The sequence below is a fragment of the Pan troglodytes genome, chromosome 9, assembly GCF_028858775.2.
Source record: "Pan troglodytes isolate AG18354 chromosome 9, NHGRI_mPanTro3-v2.0_pri, whole genome shotgun sequence".
Classification (NCBI taxonomy): Eukaryota; Metazoa; Chordata; class Mammalia; order Primates; family Hominidae; genus Pan; species Pan troglodytes.
The window spans coordinates 104016433-104037347 of record NC_072407.2 but is presented as its reverse complement, the minus strand read 5'-3'; the positions used below and the strand labels follow the sequence as shown (position 1 = coordinate 104037347).

The window sequence follows — 20915 nt, the reverse complement described above, 5'->3', positions numbered from 1 at the left end:
ACCTTGGACTGAAACCCTCGTGCAAAGTGGCAATTGTACTTTTTCTACCTTTCACTTATCGCTTTGAGATTTTCTCCATATAGATGTCATGGGCTGGAGAAAATCCAGTATGATAACATGCATTTCCTAATACAAGGTGACAAGGGCCACTGTTCTAGTGACTGAACCCTTGCTTAGGCTCTGGAATAAAAAACAAAAACAAAAACAAGTCAAAATAATAAGGATGAAAAAATTTGATTCAGGAACACTGACCTATTCTTAGGCTAACAAGACTTTGGAAGGTGTATAAGTGGATGGGTGAAGATCTGTATGTGAAAGTGGAAGGGAGGCTTCTGAAAAGGACAAAAATGGGCTCTAAATACATTAAGCATGCAAAAGAGCAAGAGACAGAAGAATAGAATAAGACCTAGTAAAATAAAAATGAATTTACAGAGGGCACTAATAACAGGCATTTAAAATTTTGTTTGTTTGTTTCCTTGGTTATTAACTACACATTACTTTTAAATTTATAATATATTAATGAAAATAAGGAAAAAATAAGGGCAAAGATGTTTTTGCATTGTGCATTTTGAGATGTTGGATGGGAACATGGCAGTTGAAATGGAAGGACTTGTTAGGCATTATTTTATTTGTAATCAGGAAGTTATATCTGTAATTAACCATTACGCTATTAAGCAATAAAAATATATGGGTAATGCGATTAACTTTATTTCCATAAACATACAACTAAATGACTTGTTTTGCTGATAAGATTAGATCATTGTTGATTATTCTCCACATTAGTAATCTTATCCATATAAAAATCAGTACTTCCTATAATATACAAATTATAGCACCTTCAACCAGTAACTTGGAATATAAATTCTTCATAAGGCATTTTATTAAAAATATTCCAGTTTTATTAAAAAAAGTCAGAGTGATATTTAAAGTGGAAACTCCGAGTGAAATGCTATTTACTTATCTATCTAGACTTTTAATATTCTAAAGTCAATCCTTGGATCAAGTTAGACCTCTAGAAAATGCCATATTTGATTTCACTTACTTAGCTCTTACAGAATTACCTCCATTTATTTTAATTTTAATTTTATTTATTTAATTTGTTTTGAGAGACAGGGTCTCGCTCTGTCACCTGGGCTGGAGTACAGTGGCACAGTCATAGCTTACTGCAGCCTCAAACTCCTGGGCTCATGCATCCTCCCGGAACCTCAGCCTCCCAAGTAGCTGGGACTCCAGTGCCTGGCTTTTTTATTTTTATTTTTGCAGAGACGAGGTCTTGCTTTGTTGCCCATGCTGGTCTTGAACTCCTGAGCTCAAGTAATCCTCCTGCCTTGGCCTCCCAAACTGCTGGGACTACAGGCATGAGCCACCACGCCTGGCCATTATTTTAAAATTGTTATTATGCTTTTTACTTTTATTGAAGACCTCTATCTTGAACAACCATATTAAACTCTTTATTCATTTGTTGTGGAACCGTTACTAGGAGCATATTCTTTATGTATTTCAAAGTTCCCTATGAAAGGTCCTCAATAGGAAATGTTTTTTAAAACTGTATCCCCAAAACAACATCATTATCAATTTCCCTTGAGAGTTATATAACTCATCTAATTTTCCTTTTTGCCATGTCTTCCAGGAAGCTCAGACACAAATAGGATATTCAGTCACATGAAACTATAGTTGTCTTTATGATTAGCATGCTTTTTTTTTTCTTTTTGAGATGGAGTCTTGCTCTTGTTGCCCAGGCTGGAGTGCAATGATGCGACCTCAGCTCAGTGTAACCTCCGCCTCCCAGGTTCAAGCAATTCTCCTGCCTCAGCCTCCTGAGTAGCTGGGATTACAGGCACCTGCCACCACCCATGGCTAATTTTTTTGTATTTTTAGTAGAGACGGGGTTTCACCATGTTGGTCAGGCTGGTCTTGAACTCCTGACCTCAGGTGATCCACCCGCCTTGGCCTCCCAAAGTGCCATGATTACAGGTGTGAGCCACCGCACCTGGCCTAGCATACTTGTTTCTTCTATCCAGGTCTCTAATTTACTTTACTTTCTTTTTAAAGTGTATATTTAAGTAGCTTTGTTGAATTTTGTTGTGAATGACCTCATTTTTTCCAGCATTGGCTATCAATAATAACAACTAAAATAATAATAATGATTTAAAGTTGGTTTAAAACTTTCATTAGTAACTGATTATACAGAACATAGCAAGTAGGTATAGTGGAATAATCTCCTAGCATAAAGATTCCAAGACTGCTTCACAAATGGCTTTGGCTATAATTATATTTATGTTGTGGTATACAGTTTACAGCAAGAGCATAGTCCTTTAAGAACCTCTGTTTTCCAAGCAATTTTTAAATATTGAATAGAGATTTTGATTAATGCCATACTTACATTAATTTGCTCACTGTACTTCTGTCCTACAGATCCAGGGTTTTGTCTTTTCTGCTCTAAAATATTTCTCCGCTTAGTTTCAACAATTCGTTTTCTTCTCATAACAGTAGACCCTTAAACAAATGCCAGCACAATGTTAAAAATTATGCTAGTTGAGTAGCCAATATATACCCACTGCAAATTTTCAAGTTACTTTCAAACATCAAGAAAACTCCGTAAGTTTAATTCATTCAGTTAGCATACTTTATTGAGCTCCTCTTATATGCTCTAAGCATGGCACAGTTAAATGATGAATTCAACAAAATCCTTGCTTCTGAGGGATTTATACTTTAGAGCAGTAACCTCCAGAGCATGACACAGAACACCAGAAGATTGTGTAAGATAATCCACTGGTGTGCTGCAAGAACATATTAGAATTCCAATTCATATTTATTATCTAAAAATTAGAAGTTAAACTTTACTCATGTAATATATGATTGACACTGGCACCCTGGTTATTTTGCAAGTAGATGCTCATGTAATGCATGAAGTAAACTCAGTTATCTTAAAAGAAGAGTTAAAATTCCAAGCGTGAGAGGTTGACAGTGGTGTCATCATTCATTAGCTCTCGTTAGCTTCCTGCAATGTACTAAAATTTGTGTGTGCCCAGGTAAGTGAATTTATGCATATCTTATAGTATCTTAACAAGCTCTCACAAAATAACAAAGTGGCTAAAATAACTTTTGTAGGGCTTCTACTATATCTTTGATATTTATTATTTAAGGTGAGTTGTAGTTACATGAATGTTTATTATATTATTTTTCTTTTCTTTTGTTTTTTTTTTTTTTTTGAGACAGAGTCTTGCTCTGTCACCCAGGCTGGAGTGCAGTGGTGCGATCTCGGCTCACTGCAACCTCTGCCTCCCGGGATCAGGTGATTCTCCTGCCTCAGCCTCCTGAGTAGCTAGGACTACAGGTGCATGCCACCATGCCAAGCTAATTTTTGTATTTTTAGTAGAGACGGGGTTTCACCATGTTGGCCAGGATGGTTTCGATCTCTTGACCTTGTGATCTGCCCGCCTCGTCCTCCCAAAGTGCTGGGATTACAGGTGTGAGCCACTGCACCCGGCCTTTTCTTTGCTTTTTAATGACTACTTAAAAACATATTCTTGCAAAATCACAGATCAAAATAATACTAATAATGCAAGGATAGGTAGACAACAGCAAGGCCAACCCATTTCTTTTTCTCAATTACAAACTCTTTGCCACATAATGACAATGACATAATTATACCTGTAACAAACTTGGTATCACAAATTCAAAAATTATCAAAAAATTATAACTATAACTTTTACACTAAATGTATATTGTGCTGTGAGATATTAGCTAGTGATATACAAATTTAAAATTTTACTTTAGCTTATCTTTAAAAAATTTCTGATTAAGGTTCTTAATGTATATATTAGTACAGTAATACATGTGTATGCCATGTATGTGTTCAAAATTTTTATTAATAGTAGTACAATAAAAAGTCTTGGAATCCATTTGTCTAGAAGAATGAATATAAATGAATTATTACAGTAAAATGCTTAACTTGTATGTATAGCTATAAGCAGAATTAAGTGAAAGCACAGAGGGTACAGTGACTTTGCAAGAATCAAGAAAAGTTTCACGAAGTTTGTCTGAGCTTGGTCTTAAAAGAGTAGTTAACCTTCTGAGCCTGTTTAAAAAACAAAAAAGGTAGTAGTAGGTTACCAAATAAAAGGGCACTTTGAGTCAGAAAGAACATTATGTACAAAGATGTAAAGTAATGATGATGCACATTTAAGTTTCTTGGGACCAAGGGTGAAAATTCAATTGGTCTGGGGCATCGATATGCATATGTGTATAAGCACTTAAATGTCTTGAGAAATAATGGAAATGTGTGCATGCGCTTTATGATAAGAACCTTACAAAAAAGCCTTTACCTTTCAAGAAAGCTAGCCAGTAACTGCATACCTGACATTTGAGAGTATGAAATAATAACATAATACCAGCTAATATTTGATTAGCATTTATAATTTGGCAGATATTGTTCTAAGGGCCATAGGCACTATTATCATCACTATTTTTACATATAAAGAAATTAAGATGAAAAAATACTCAACATCACTAATCATTAGACAAGTGCAAATCAAAACCACAATGAGATACCACTTCACACCAGCCCGAATGGCTATTACTAAAAAGCCAAAAATTAACATGCTGGTGAGGTTGTAAAGAAAAGGGAATACTTAAATGCTGCTGGTGGGAATCTAAATTAGTTCAGCCATTGTAGAAAGCAGTTTGGCGATTTCTCAAAGAACTTAAAACAGAAGTACCCATCAACCCAGAAATCCCATTATTGGGCATATACCTGAAGAAATGTAAATTGTTTTACCATAAAGACACGTGCATGTGTATGCTTATTGCAGTACTACTCACAACAGCAAAGACATGGAATCAACCTAAATGTCCATCAATGGTAGATTGGATAAAAATGTGGTACATATACAACATGGAGTACTATGCAGCCATAAAAAAGATCATGTCCTTTGCAGCAACATGAATGGAGCTGGAGGCCATTATTCTAAGCAGACTAACACAAGAACATAAGGAAACCAAATACTGCATGTTCTCACTTATAAGTGGGAGCTAAACTTTGAGTACATATGGTCATAAAGAAGGGAACAACAGACACTGGGGCCTATTTCAGGGTGCAGGGTGGGAGGACAGTGAGGACTGGAAAACTACCTACCGGGTACTATGCTTACTTCCTGGGAGACAAAATAATCTGTACACCAAAACCTAGTGACATGCAATTTACCTATATAACAAACATGCACATATACTTCTGAACCTAAAATAAAAGTTAAGAAAAGAAACAACAACAAAAAAGAAATTAAGGCAGGAGGGAGGATAAGTAACTTGCCCAAGGTCACAGAGCCAGTAAGGGGCAAAGCTGGGATTCAGCTCCAATTAGTTGGGCTCTAAAATCTAAACTTCTAGCTCTTACACATATGCTAGTAATTTTCATTCTGATTGATTGTGTCTCACAGAAATAAATATATTTTGCATTGTGACCTTGGAGACATATGTAGTTTTATAAAATATATTTATCCTCCCAACGTATGATACCGTCTGGTAGTTTCCATTCTAGAATATTCTAATTCTAAAATTTGACTTCATTTAAAAAATACTGGTTACCAGTCGTTGATTTCACAATTGACGAACGAGTCATGTCCCACAGTTTAAAAAGCACTGTATTATGCTTATTTCCACCTGTATCAATATGCTAAATGCTATATATGCAAAATGTTATAGTTTCCACCAAGATAATTTTGGCAGCAATACAGTTTCTATGTTGTTTTCTATTCTTGGAATTTTCTTCCTCTAAATCTTGAGAAGTCCTCATCTTTATCTAAAAAGCTTTAAACACCTTGCATAAAAATTTCCTTGTTCACTTAACTGCTGTGTCAAGGTTTTATCTCATCCCTCAGTTTGCTCATCAATTTTCTGAAGTCACTTTTGTACTTCTTGATTGCATTATTTATCTTTGTGCTTTATTGTTCTTTGTAGTTTTGTGGATTGTAGATTATTGATCGCGGTTAAAGACACAGTATATACTTAAAACTGTTTATGTATTTTTCTATTCACATACATGTGCTTAAATATTACCTAACAATTAATACAAAAGCTGAGAACCTTGCTATTTTTGCAAAAATAATGTAGCTTGCACTGGTATCTCTGGCCAAATTCCTAGTTTCATATGAAAATTCTAGATAGGATAGTTTCACTACCAAACTCAAAATAAAGCTACTAATCTTCAATAAAGCATTATATTTAAAAAAATCTGTAGTATTCTTAATCATAAACACAAGAAAAAATACCGGAGACATTCTCAAAATTATAGTTTTGGAAAAAATCTTAGGAGCCACTACCTCATGGGGGCATCCTCTTCCTTTGCTGGATAGCTCAAATCCTTCCTTATGCTGAGCTGAAAACCTCTCTGCAATTTTTACCCTTTCATTTCAGTTCTGTTTACTCCTTCTTCTTTGTCATAAGCCTTCAAATATTTGTACACAGCTATCATATCTCTTAGGCTTGTGTTTCTTTAACTGACTTTTAGACTGAACCTCTCCTCTCATAGCCCCGGGTAATCCCAGTTTGTTTATAATTCCTTAAAATATATATTATAAAATGACATAGAGTATAGCAGTACTTCTAAAGATCTGCTTGTTACTGCCTAAAATTATTGTCCAAAATTATAGTGACCTTGTAACAGCTATGGTAAACTTCTACCTTTTTTGCTTTGTGTGTGTGTGTGTGTGTGTGTTTAACAAAGAAGAGTTATCAAAACAGGTATCTGCCTTCTTAGAAGTGTAAAACTGATTTAAAAAAGACTAAATACATACCAGCAACCATAAAGGAACTGACCACATTGAGAAAAACTTTTAGTCATTAGAAAGAGTAAAAATACCAATCACAAATTGGCAGAAAATAATTATAACACATATAATCTATATTGGATCTGTATATACAATATATAAAAAACTTCCATCAATAAGAAATTTTAAAAAATAGAAAAATAGGCAATGACAAGAGCAGACATTTCACAGAAGAGAGAATGCAAATGATGCATAAACATATAAAATGTTCAACTAATTAGTAATGAGGACAATATAAGTTATCATAATTAGAAACTTTTCAAGGAATACATTTGTATTTTTATTATATTCAGTTTCCAGACAAATAGGGCTAAAGTTTTTCTATGCCTTTTTATTAAAACCTAATTTATTGCTTTTTAAAAAAAATTTTAAGTTTTAGGATACATGTACAGGATGTGCAGGTTTGTTACACAGATAGATGTGTGCCATGGTGGTCTGCTGCACCTATCAACCCATCACCTAGGTATTAAGCCCCGGATGCATTAGCTATTTATCCTGATGCTCTCCCCTCCCCACTCCAAGACTCTAGTGTGTGTTATTCCCCTCCCTGTGTCTGTGTCCACGTGTTCTCATTGTTCAGTTCCCATTTATAAGTGAGAACATGCGGTGTTTGATTTTCTGTTCCTGTGTTAGTTTGCTGAGGATAATGGCTTCAAGCTTCATCCATGCCCTTGCAAAGGACATGATCTCGTTCCTTTTTATGGCTGCATAGTATTCCATGGTGTATATGTACCACATAATTAGAAACCATTTTATACTGTATGACTGAAAAACATTAAAAAGTTTATCAGACTTTTGGTGAAGATGTAGTAAAGGGAACTTTCATATATTACTCTGGAAAACATTTTGGATTACCTAGTAAAGTTGAAAATACACATCCCATATGGCTCAGCAACATGTGCATCAGTAGATGTACAAAGTTGTTCTTGGAAGAATTATTCATAAAAGGAGGAAACTAGAAGCAACCCAAATGTCCAATGATAGGAGAATGAAAACATTGTTTGAACATTCATATAATTGAATGTGATTGCAGCAATGAATATGAAGTACAGCCAACGTAATCAATCTAAAAAACAAAGTTGATTGGAAAAGGCAAATCCCAGAAGAACACAGATAAAATAATTCCATTTATAGAAGTTTCATAAGTGGACAAAATGACATATCGTTTGCAATACATTCATACGTGGCAAAATTATAAAGAAAATCATGGAATAATTAACATAAAATTCTTTTTTTTTTTTTTTTTTTTTTTTAGATGGAGTCTCACTCTGTCGCCCAGGCTGGAGTGCAATGGCGCAATCTCGGCTCACTGCAACCTCCACTTCCCAGGTTCAGGTGATTCTCCCTCCTCAGCCTCCAGAGTAGCTGGGACTACAGGTGCGCGCCAGCACACCCGGCTAATTTTTGTATTTTTAGTAGAGATGGGGTTTCACTATGTTGGCCAGGCTGGTCTCGAACTCCTGACCTTGTGATCCACCCACCTCGGCCTCCCAAAGTGCTGGGATTACAGGTGTGAGCCACCGCGCTGGGTTTAACATGAAATTCTTCATGGTGTTCACGTCTGTAACGGAGGAAGGGGATGCAATTGGGAAGAAGCATATGGGGCTCTGTAAGTATTGTTTTTTTTGAGACGGAGTCTCGCTCTGTCCCCCAGGCTGAAGTGCAGTGGCGCGATCTCGGCTCACTACAAGCTCCGCCTCCCAGGTTCACACCATTCTCCTGCCTCAACCTCTCGAGTAGCTGGGACTACAGGTGCCCTCTACCACGCCCCGCTAATTTTTTGTGTTTTTAGTAGAGACGGGGTTTCTCAGTGTTAGCCAGGATGGTCTCGATCTCCTGACCTCGTGATCCGCCCGCCTCGGCCCTCAAAGTGCTGGGATTACAGGCGTGACCCACCACGCCCGGCAATTTTTCTTTTCTTTCTTATTTTATTTCATTTTTTTTGGAGACTGAGTCTTGCTCTATTGCCCAGGCTGGAGTGCAGTGGCATGTTCTTGGCTCACTGCAACCTCCGCCTTGTGATTGAAGCGATTCTCCTGCCTCAGCCTCCCAAGTAGCTGGGATTACAGGCGCCCACCACCACGCCCAGCTAATTTTTAAATTTTTAGTAGAGACGGGGTTTCACCATGTTGGCCAGGCTGGTCTCAAACTCCTGGGCTCAAGTGATCCGCTTGCTTTGGCATCCCAAAGTGCTGGAATTACAGGCGTGAGCCACGGCACCTGGCCGCTATTGGTGATTTTCTATTTCTAAAAGTGAGCAGTGGGTACAGGGTTCTCTTATTATCAGTCTTAACTTGTTCTTATATGTCACATACATTCTTTTCTATGTCAGATATATTTCACAATTAAAACTTTAAAAAGTATGCCAGGCACCAAGGCTCACAACCGTAACCACAGCTTCTTGGGAGGCTGAGGCAGGAGGAGCTCTCAGCCCAGGAATTCAAGTTCAGCCTGGGCAATGCAGTGAGTCCCCACCTAAAAAAAAAAAAAAAAAACAACGCAACACCTCCCCCCGCCCAAACCTTAAACAGTAAACTGAATGCAAATAAATGTATGACTTTATAGCTATCTCTGCTAAACTGAACTTAACTGGTTTTGATTTGCCAGTTCAGTTAGCCTGGATGATTCTGAAGCTTGCTTCCAGCCTCGATTTCATCAGTAACTTCCTTTGATACTCTGTGCCATCCACAAACTGTATAGATCAATGTAGTATTTTTTTTTCATGTGTATTACTGAAAAATCTGTTGTTATTCAGAGTTTTAAAAAAACAAAGTAAGGCTGGGCATGGTGGCTCACGCCTATAATCCCAGTACTTGGGAGGCCTAGGGAGGCGGAGCACCTGAGCCTGAGCTCAGGAGTTTGAGACCAGCCTGGGCAACATGGTGAGACTTCATCTCTACCAAAAATACAAAAAATTAGCCAGGCATGGTGGTGCGCACCTGTGGTCTCAGCTACTGAGGGGGCTGAGGTGGGAGGATCGCTTGAGCCTGGGAGGCAGAGGTTGCACCAAGATTGTGCCATCGCACTCCAGCCTGGGTGACAGAGTGAGACCCCTGTCTAAGAAAAAAAATAAAATAAAGAAACAAAGTAGCTCAATAGTTAAGAACATAGAACCATAATGCCTTAATTTTGAGTATGCCACTTACACTAGCTATGCAATTTATACAGTCAATTATCCTCTGTGACCCAGTTTCCTCATCTATAAAATGGGCGTAAGAATATTATTTACCTCACAGATTTATTGGGAGAATTAACTTTGTTTCAATATTTAAAGTGCTTAAATAGTGATTGGAACATAATAAATGTTACCTATTTTTTGCCTAGGATATTTCCTCATTTATAAAATGTGACAGTTTAAAAGAAATTGTCACATTGGTCCTTTCTAGTAATCAAACTTTTGATTCTGTGAAGATATTCTTAATAATTATTGGAAAAGAAAAAAGTATTCTTTTTGAAATCAGATTTAAATAATGTGTCAACATCATTTGGCTTAAAAAAAAAAGGAAGTAGAATCTATGTATAGAAAAGTACACGAATTGAGAATAAACAGATTATATACCCAAACCCAGATTTCACAGCCACTCATGTCAAGAAACTGAATATTACTAGCACCAAAAATGCTCCCCTCATTACCTGTTTCTATATACCCACCTGCCATAGTTTCACCTGTTCTTGATATAAATGGAGCAGAATATGCATTTTTATTGTGCAATATGTTTCTTTTGCACAATATTATGGTGTGAGGTATACCCACACTGCTGCTTTTCAGCAATAGCTCATTTATATTATAGTATTTCATTAAATGAATAATGGAATTCAACTCTATATATTACACTACTGAAGAACATTTTGGGTTCTTTATATCTTCTGGATATAAGCCCTTTGTCAGTAATATGCGTTGCAAATATTCTTCCACTCTGTGATTTGCCTTTTCAATCTGGTAATGGTTTTTTGGATGAAAATAGTCTCTAATTTTAATCTACAATTGATCAATCTTCTCCTTAGTGGTTTGTTCTTTTAAAGTATTGTGTAAGAAATTGCTGTCCATTCTAAATTATAAATGTATTACCTATATTAGCTTCCAAAATAATTTTTTTTACTTTCCACATTTAGACCTGCAGTTCACCTGGAATTAATATTTGTGTATGTGGTAAGATAAGGATCATTTTTACTAATTCTATATATCCTATTGATGAATTATAAGATGAACTCTTTGTCCCTGCTATGCAGTGCCACCTTTGCCAAAAATCAAGTGTTTAAATATGTAGGTCTGTTTCTGGACTCTCTATTTAATTGGTCTAAATATCCTGTAAAAATGCCATATTGTAATAATTGCTTTAGCTTTAATAATATCTAGTAGTTTTACAACTTTGTCCTTCAAGATTATTGCAGTTGTTCTTGGCCTTTGCATTTCCATATAAATATTAGACTCAGTTTCTCAATTTTCACAAAAATCCTACTGGAACTTTGATTGAGATTATACTACATTTACGGATTAGTTTGTGGAGAGTTGCCTTCTTTTTAATACAGACTTTTCCAATCCATGAACATGGCATATCTTCCCCCTGCTCCACTATTTCATAGATCTTCTTTAATTTTTTTCCATACCCCTACCCCTGCCTCTTTTAAGTTCTCTCAACAGTGTTATAGCCTTCTGTGTAGAAGTCAAGCAAATCCTCTATTATACTTATTCCCATGAATTTACATTTCTAAATGTTATTTAAAAAGTATCATTGTTGGCTGGGTGTGGTGGCTCATGCCTGTATTCCTAGCACTTTGGGAGACTGAGGCAGGCAGATCGCTTGAGCTCGGGAGTTCAAGACCAGGCTGGGAAACAAGGTGAAACCCTGTCTCTGCAAAAAATATAAAAATTAGTCATCCATGGTGGCATACACCTGTAGTCCCAGCTGCTTGTGGGGCTGAGGTGGGAGGATTGCTTGAGCACAGGAGGATGATGCTGCAGTGAGCCATGATAAAGCCACTGCACTCCAGCCTGGGTGACAAAGTGAGACCCTGTCTTAAAATAAAATAAAATAAAACAAAATAAGTCAAATAATTAACATTAAAAAATCTGTGTTAAATTTTCCAGGTATTCCCTTCTAAAATCCTAAAACATGTCCACTAAACCTATCAATTATTCAAATTTATTTTCAATTCCCCATTCACACCCAATTACATATTTAGGAATCATATCCTATTTCTAGGGTAAAATATATTGATATTCATTAGTAACAGACAACGCTAAGTTCTTTCTCTGTTAGTGTCATTTTCCTACAAAATTTTTCTCAATTGACATCTTTTCCCTTAAGGTTTGTTTTTACCTTTATCTAAGCCCCTGGTGGGCTTATTCCTTCACAATCTTTGTTCCTTTTTAGATGAGAAAGCCCATAACTTATACTATGAGGAACTGATTTGCTCCTCTAGATATGGGCTCATATAGTTTAAGTGTTTCCAGGCATATTATTTCATTCAGGCTTTATAACTTTGAGCAATCCTTTTATTTATCATTGGTCAACAATTGTCTCCCAATCTCTCCCTCTCTTCACAAAGCTCACTCTTCCAATCCTGCTCATTTATTCTATCTAATCTCCTAATATTTTATTGATAAAATAGGGGCCATCTGAATGCCTTCATTTTTTCCTTCATCCACCTCCAAGCATCTCTTATTTCACTTAACTTATATATTTAAGTTTTATCTCAAAGGAAACAAGCATGAAGATATATAGAGTTGAGATAAATGGTGGAGCAGGATCTCATGGCAACAGAATTTTGGATCAAGAATATCAAAAGAGGAGTTACTTTTAAAAACTAAATCCATAAATGGTTTCTTCTATTTCATTCATATTTTAAACTTTTTCTTCCTACTAGATCATTGCTCTAAGTCTAATCTCCCGCTAAAAAAGTCTCATAGTTCTGCCTATTCAAGTTAATGTCATAGCTCTTACCCTTCATGGCTAAACTACTTGAAAAGAATGGCTTATACTCATTGACACTGCATCCTCCTTGTTGTGTATTAAATTGTTTTATTTAAAAATATTTTTAGCATAGTAAAGAACATATATTGTACAAATATAATTGAAAATCTCTGTGTGTCGAAGTTGCTGCATACTATATAAAATAAATGGTGCTATCTGGAGTTGTGCAACTATTTGTGGCAGCCCTGTATGTAGCCCTCCTAGAGCCTATTCACCTTCTTCTCTCCCCAGAGGTAGTCACTATTCCGAGTCTGATGTTTGTCATTACCATTTCTGCTATACTTTTGTTACCCACGGATGTATCCATTAGCCATAATATTGTTTTACATATTTTAAATTTTTATATAAGTTTATTAATGTATTCTAACTACAACTTTTCCTCCCATTTTGGATATTTATTCCCATTGATGTAGGTTTGAGAAAAATGAGCAGTGAAAGTATCTGATGAGGAAAGGGAAGTAGGGAAATCAGATATTTGGGGAGGATGTTTGAAATAATTATTTCTAAGGAAAGACAGCGAATATACGAGATAAACAGTAGGAATACTCAGTAATGTTGATCATCAGAAAATGTTTCATAAATCTACAGTATAGCCAATATGCCTGGCACATTGGTATGAATTTTCTCTGCTACTTAGAAGAAGGCAGAGAAAAAGCAAATAATTTTTTCCCCCTGGGCGGGGAAGGGCTGTTTGATTCTTGTGACAAAAAAGACCAAGAGGCAAAGAGTTTAGGATATTGGTAAAAGAACTATTGAAATGATGAACCTGGCCAGGCATGGTGGCTCATGCCTATAATCCTAGCACTTTGGGAGACTGAGTGGGAAGATGGCTTGAGCCCAGGAGTTCAAGACCAGCCTGGGTAACACAGGGAGACCCTGTCTCTATATAAAAAAATTAGTTGGGCATGGTGGTGTGTGCCTGTAGTGCCTGAAAGGTTGAGATGGGAGCATTGCTTGAGCCCAGGAGTCCCAGGCTGCACTGAGCCATGATCACGCCACTGCGCCCTAGCCTGGGCAACAAAGTGAGACCCCATCTCAAAAAAAAAAAAAAAAAAAAGAAAGAAAGAGATGATGAATTGGAATGAGAAAGTAGAGAAAATAATGGACTAAAGAAGCCCAGTAGGGTAGAAGAATGGTAGGAGTAAGAGTAGGGAAAAGAGAGGAGAATGTGCTTAAGTAGAGGAGTGAGTGAGTTTGCTTACTACCTGGGTAATAGGATCCATACCCCAAACCTCAGCATCATGCAATATCCCCATGTAACAAACATCCACATGTACCCTCTATATCTAAAATAAAAGCTGAAATAAAGAAAAGAAGTAGAGGAGTTATGAATGTTGATGAGGTCCAGAATATAACAAAGGGAAAGGGTATTTGAGGCAGAATTGTATAGAAAGTTATTAGAGATGAAAAAGGAGTGAGAGAGATCAGGATGTTTGCTCATCCATATAAAAGCTGAACTATCCAATATGATGGCAAAGACTCTGTATGGAAATGAAGACTGTGAACCAAATATCAAAGTCATCTTTTAGGGGGGAAATAACTGGAGACATCAGGAGGTGGTATAGTTGAATGGCTTGGATCTAATTGGAAGAGTTTTTCCTAGAGAGTTATGCTAGAGTGTTCTGGAAATGCTAATTGAGAACAAGATGCTCTCCACAATCATCAACTCTGGATGCATAAGGGTATAAAAATAAAATGAACTGCAAATAAGAGAGTAGGAAAAAAAATCCCACAAATGCTCACTGAACTGTAATCCAGTATTAACAAAGAGTTCACTTGAAGCATTTTATATTTAAACAGTTTTGGAAAAAAAAGCTTAAATGACTGAACATACAAAATATTCAGTATTGTTAGTACTGTTATATTTTCTAAGTATAATCGCTGTATTAATAGGTATAGATATTTACAACAGTGTGAATATTTAAGAACATTTAAGAATGTTAAAATTCATTACATTTTCCAATGTCCCTTATACGAATGTCCCAGAGAGAACTACCTCCTTTGACTAAATGTCAGGAAAATATTGGTTTCTCCAGATAAAATGTATCCCATTCCTTTATCAGAGAATCAGATAATTTTAATATGTTACCCTTTTGTACATAAGCTATTGGGAAACTATAAGTTTCCTAATATTTTTCCTAATTAGCAGAGTGTGATATATGATATTTGCTTTATCACTATATTTACTATATGATTTTAGTAGAAAAAGCACAGGACTTGGAACCATAGAGATCTGGATCAAAATACCAATTCTGCTATTTACTAGCTCTTGACCTTGGATAATTCTGCTTACTTCTTTGCAAAACAGTGTCTTAAAAATATTTATTTCTCAGCATTATTACAAGGTTTAAATGAGACAGTAAGTATAAAACAGTACTGTGACTGGTACAAGCTACAAACTCAAAAAGGGTAACTATCATTATTTATTTTAGAATATTTAATCTGTATGATACCTTCATTTTTTTGAAGTGTTGTGAAAGCTAAAGTTACATTCTGAAATGACTGGATAAAAAAAATCATAATTTTAGTGAGAGAAACAATTTTTTAAAATCTAGATTTTTGTAGACAAGTAATGAAGATTTTTAGATTATAGTGTCTGCATTTAGCTTCCCTTCTGCTAATGTGGCTTCTATCCATTCAATTCAAGTAGAGTCTGGGTGATTACTAAGTGCCAGGCACTGTTAGGATCTGGGGATACTGTGATGAATTACACAAATGTCCCTTGGCCTTAAAAACTCATGGTTTAATTGAAGATGACTTTGAATATTAAATTTTAAACTCTCATTATATATCAATATTTATTCATACCTTTGGAAAAACAAGAGTTGTTTTTCTGATTGCCTCCAGACTCCAGTCCTAACTATTTCTCAATAGGCAACTGTTTCCTATTGGCAGGAAAATATATTGCTTTCTAGTTTATTCCTTCATAGAAGGAAAGAAGTTTTATGAGAGTCGACCAGCTAGTAAGGGCAATGGCATTCTATAGAGAATTAATTTTCAAAAATATTTCAAGACAATGATATCGTTTTTTTGCTCTCACAAAAACCAATAGTCATAGCAGATAAAAGCAGAGCTACCACACTTTGGGAAAGAGAATGGGAGAATTAGGTATATCTAATTAATATTAGTTTATAGCAACTCAATTTAACAAACGTTTTAAAGAAAAATAAATATAACTACATGTATTCACTTGTTTATAATAATTTAAACAATATTTTTCACTGTGCTTACTTTGTTGGAAAATTTGACTACAATAGTAATGACAGAATAATATGGGACAAGAATCAGATCCTATTCCTTGTCCTTCCTCTTAAACTAACAGGAAAAGTCATGGAAAAAAATGGAGGCTGGCAAAAGTTTCTAATTTCAGTTGAGCACTGGTTGGGTCATTCTCTTAAAAGGATTCAGCTACTAACGTCACAATGTTGTTGTTTTTTTTTTTTTTTAGATAGAGTCTGGCTCTGTTGCCCAGGCTGGAGTGCAGTGGTGCACCACCTTGGCTCACTGAAACCTCCTCCTCCTGGGCTCTGGGTTCAAGCAATTCTCCTGCCTCCTCCCAGGCAGCAGGGATTACAGGCACGCGCCACCATGCCCGGCTAATTTTTGTATTTTTGTAGAGACAGGGTTTCGTCACGTTGGCCAGGCTGGTCTCGAACTTCCAACTTCAAGTAAATCCGCGTGCCTTGGCCTCCCAAAGTGCTGGGATTACAGCCATGAGCCACCGTGCCTGGCCAAAAATCACAATATTACAGGAGGTAAGTTACTTCTTTCTTTTCTTTTCTTTTTTCAGACAGTCTTGCTCTGTCATCAGGCTGGAGTGCAGTGACATGATCTCGGCTCACTGCAACCTCTACCTCCCAGGTTCAAGCAATTCTTCTTCCTTAGCCTCCCGAGTAGCTGGGACTATAGGCACGCACCACCATGCCAGGCTAACTTTTCTATTAGTAGAGATGGGATTTCGCTATGTTGGCCAGGCTGGTCTTGAACTCCTGGCCTCAAGTGATCCGCCCACCTGGGCCTCCCAAAGTGCTGGGATTACAGGTGTAAGCCACTGTGCTTGGCCTGGAGGTAAGTTATTTCTATAAAGCTATTGTTTAATATTAATATTTATGTAGTATATATGGCCATACATAAATAGGAACAATTTCACATGACTTTAACAAAGGTGTACATTTTATCTATAAAAAGCTATAAATTTATTCTTACCTGTAGCCCTCTTATTTTGATGCAGGACATTAGGCCCTCTTTTCCATAAGGGAACTGATTCTTCTTCAGCAGTTCTTAGAGTCACAGACGGATAACTTTCTTCACAAACAGGACTTCTTTGGGTGCAATATAATGTCGCATCTTGCCGGGCAACTGCTTGAGTGCCATTTGAATGATTTATTTTTGCGAAAGTTTGGCACTCTGAAGAACAATATGATGGCAGTGATGGTATCACAGTGACTAGGTCAGAACAAGCATTTGAGAGTGGAGAACTACTTTCCCGATTCCACTGATTCAAACTGTGTTCTGTTGGAAGCACATGTTTTGAATTAAAAGAGTTATGTGTAATAATGTTTTGAGGATTTTCAGGAGTTACTGGTTGACACTGAGACACTTGTATATTTTTACCACTTCTAATATTTGATGTAGATTGAGGAGGAGGACGAGGTATAATTAATTTTCCCTGAGCTTGTGTAAATATGTTGACTTTGCTTGCAGACTGTGGTTGAATGACAGCGCCTTTTCTGTTTGTACATATAAAGCCTGATTGGACTTTTGCAGATCCTGGTTTTCTAATTATTTTTGCTCTACCTCTTTGTGGCTTACCTTGCTTAGTTTTAGAATCATCATGTACAGGGATTTTACTTTCTTCTTTTTTTGAGGCTGCCCAGGCATGTTTAGCAAAGTTATAACCTGAAGGTATAAAACAGTTCAAAGGCATATGGTCTGCTCCAGATCCTCCTAAAGTCGTAACATTTTCAGAGATAGAATCCTCCCTGGACTTCTTTGTATCAGCAGAATTTACAGCACAAGTAGAAACACTAATTATGTTGCTTCCAGCACCACTTTGAATGTGGAATTGTCGAGAATGCTGTTGAGTTGTTCCTGTTTTATTCTTCAGTGAATGACTGTTTTCAGCATTGTTTTCTATATTGCTAGTTTCATCAAACCACCTCAGTTTTTTAAGTGTCTTTGGAATTTCTGCACCTTTTTCCTTTGTTAATTCAATACTATCTCTGATAGCTGCTGCTTTTTGATTTCCAAACTTAAAGCTCTGATTTATAATTAATGCCTTAAGATAACCATGTTCATATTTAGATTCTTTCTTTAAAATACTTTTAAGAAATCTCACACCATTTCTCTCATGGATGTCGTATTTCATTTTCTTATGCTGGCCAACAAAGTCATAATTAGAAGTTACATTAGACAAGGATGATGTTTCAGCTAATTTTTGTTTTTCATCTTTTGAATCAGGATTGTGAGGTATATAGGCATCTTGAAAACTGTCTGAAAATAAAGGCAACTCTTCCTTATTGCAATTAAAATATTTTATCTCTTCTTCTTTACCATCTTTCAATTCATCTAACTTATCAGAACACTGCACTGCATCAATTTCTTTTATGTGTATACTGTTCTTTGCTGAAGGTCTAGCTGACTGTATATTAGATGGCAAAACTAAAGGCATTGCCACTGGTACACATGAAGTAGGAATTGAAGTAGTTCCATTTTCTTGATTTAATTCCGAATATTTCTCTTGGTCTGGAAATGTAGCCACTTCCTGGGTTAGAGAATCTGAAGTGCTTTGGGATTTGCTAAATTTAAATGTTGGGCTCTCAGTAACTAACGGTCTCTCTCTTTTGAATGCTCCAGAAGTGGAGTCAGTTGTCCTCATAGTGCTAGTTTCAGAGGGCTTTTCACATTTTTTATCTAGTACAAACATGGGTGGGCTAGATACAAAGGGTACTGAATTATTAGCAGTATTTGTGGCTCTTTCCACTGTTCCATTCAAAGGAGATGGATTTTGTTCTTTACTATTAAAACATTCCCATGAAGGCAGAACATTAGATTTACTTAAAATATCTGAGAAAGCTGTGACATTCTGAGTATTTGAAGCATCTAAATTTGTAAGCCAATTATTTATATGTTGAGTTTTAGAGAATGCCAGTTTATCTTCATCAAAGCAGCTGAGATTAGTTGATTGCATATTTGCTGGTTTGAGGGAAATGGTATTCTGCTGGATGGATGTGGAATGCTCCTTATTAAGTGTTAAATATATTTCTTCATGCTCTGTAGCCTCAAGACTGTCTATACTTGAGAGGGTTTCAGAATTGGTTATCTGATTAACTTCATCACAAAATTTCTGGAAAATAAAAGAACATTGTTTTATAGCTTATAAACTTTTAAATGCCAAGATTAACGATTCAACATACCATTGTTACTGAGCCCAATTCTCCTTGCATATAGAGTAGTATGACTATAAACATCATAGGTATATAAATAATTCTTATCCCTGCAGCAATCCTCAAGGTAAAAAATTGGGAGGTAACAAAGACTTATAGTATAGTATGCTTGCTTTGATTTCAACTCCTAAAGTAATACCTGCTTATTCTAGCCACAGTTAGAACTTAAAAAAAATTTTTGTTATTGCTATTCCATTTAGAGTATGAAGTTTCTTGAAGGCTTAGTAATAGCAAGTGAGATTCTGAAAAATAATTATTTATAAATTGTATTTTTTTCCTAAAACATTCACTGGACTTGAATGAGGCTCCTAAAAGCTCTGTGATCCTAATGTGAGTTTCCTGTTAGTAGGGGCTATATCTTTTTATAAAACTCAATTTTGTGGACTGTAGTAAGGCTGTTAACTCTGGCTACATGTTAAAATCACATAAAGAACTGTGTAAAATATCTATACCTGGGTCCTGCTGATTTAATACTTGGATGGGGTCCATATACTGGTATTATTTAAATTCCCCAGGTAATTTTCATATGGGTTTAGGCTCAAAAACTATTGACTTTAATGACTCCTTTTGGAGGTTTAGCATAGTAGTAATTTCCATAAATTCCATAGACATTTACATCACTGTTTCACTGAAATTTACATGAAATTTATCAGTCTTTAATAACATTTTAAAATTACTTCAATGTATGGTAAATGTTTAAAAATATTTGTTTTCTCACACATACCTAGCATGCATTAATCTACATCACATATATAGAAATAAATTTTAAGAAGACATTAAATTGTATATCTAGTCAAAATGCTGAATGGAAAGAAAATTGATATCCCTTAAGATTTATCATACATTTTAGATTTATCTAAAATATGTAAATTTTAAAAATTTACATACTATGGTATTAGACAAAAGTACTTTCTTTTTCTATCCCAGTAAGTAAACTAAGAAATAAAGTAAATAAATTACAGAATAAAAATATTTTAATTTATATAGTTCTTATTGATTTAGTGTTGTGGAATAAGTTTTAAAAATTATTCATGAGAGTTTTATATTTTTAGCATTTAGTCCCTATTTATCACATCCTTTGGCATACTTCTTAAAGTGATAGTCACTCAACCCAAACAGGGAACAAAACAAAGCATAGCTACTTCAATGCCTGTTCTTGGAACTAAGTTGTTTTAACTGATAATGATGATGAAATCAGGCCTGGAAGGCATCCTTTGAGGTTACATCTAGTGAGACACAGAAATTTGCGTTAGAAGATCCTTCTAGATATAAGTATGACATCCATGGCTCTAAGATTTCCATTTGCATAGGTCTGTAATTGCTTCATCTCCCAAATCACCTCAGAAGAAGTTTGACAACTTCTGATTTCATAAACAATACTTTTTTTTTCTTCAGATTTTTTTCCACCACTAAATAATGAAACATTATGATCAATTTCAAGTTTTGCTTATAAGTTACATTAGCGGTCCATCTTATCTTTATTGCCCTGCATGTAACATATCTTTTTTCCCTCTGGCTTTAATCTGATTTTTACGTGCCTTTCTGTGGTATGTGTGTGTGCATACACTTATCCTTCTTGGAGTTTGTTGGGCTTCTTGAGTCTGTGGATTTATAATTTTCATCAAATTTGAAACATTTCCAGCAATGGTTTCTTTAAACATTTCCAT

At 35.8% G+C, this 20915-nt stretch overlaps 1 protein-coding gene across 6 annotated transcripts in view; it reads right to left on the bottom strand.

Moving 5' to 3' along the window:
- The window catches only part of CEP126 (centrosomal protein 126), an 83551-nt gene that overhangs the window by 17244 nt on the left and 45392 nt on the right, over positions 1-20915 (bottom strand). For all 6 annotated transcript variants that reach the window (XR_010147655.1, XM_016921854.4, XM_016921855.4 and 3 more), the window contains 2 exons: positions 17009-19148; positions 2384-2496 (listed from right to left, as the gene is read on the bottom strand). Coding sequence is in view for 5 of the 6 variants with exons in the window: in XM_016921854.4 (XP_016777343.3) it covers positions 2384-2496; positions 17009-19148 (2253 nt within the window). In the remaining variant the exon portion in view is untranslated. The remainder of the gene's footprint in view (positions 1-2383; positions 2497-17008; positions 19149-20915) is intronic.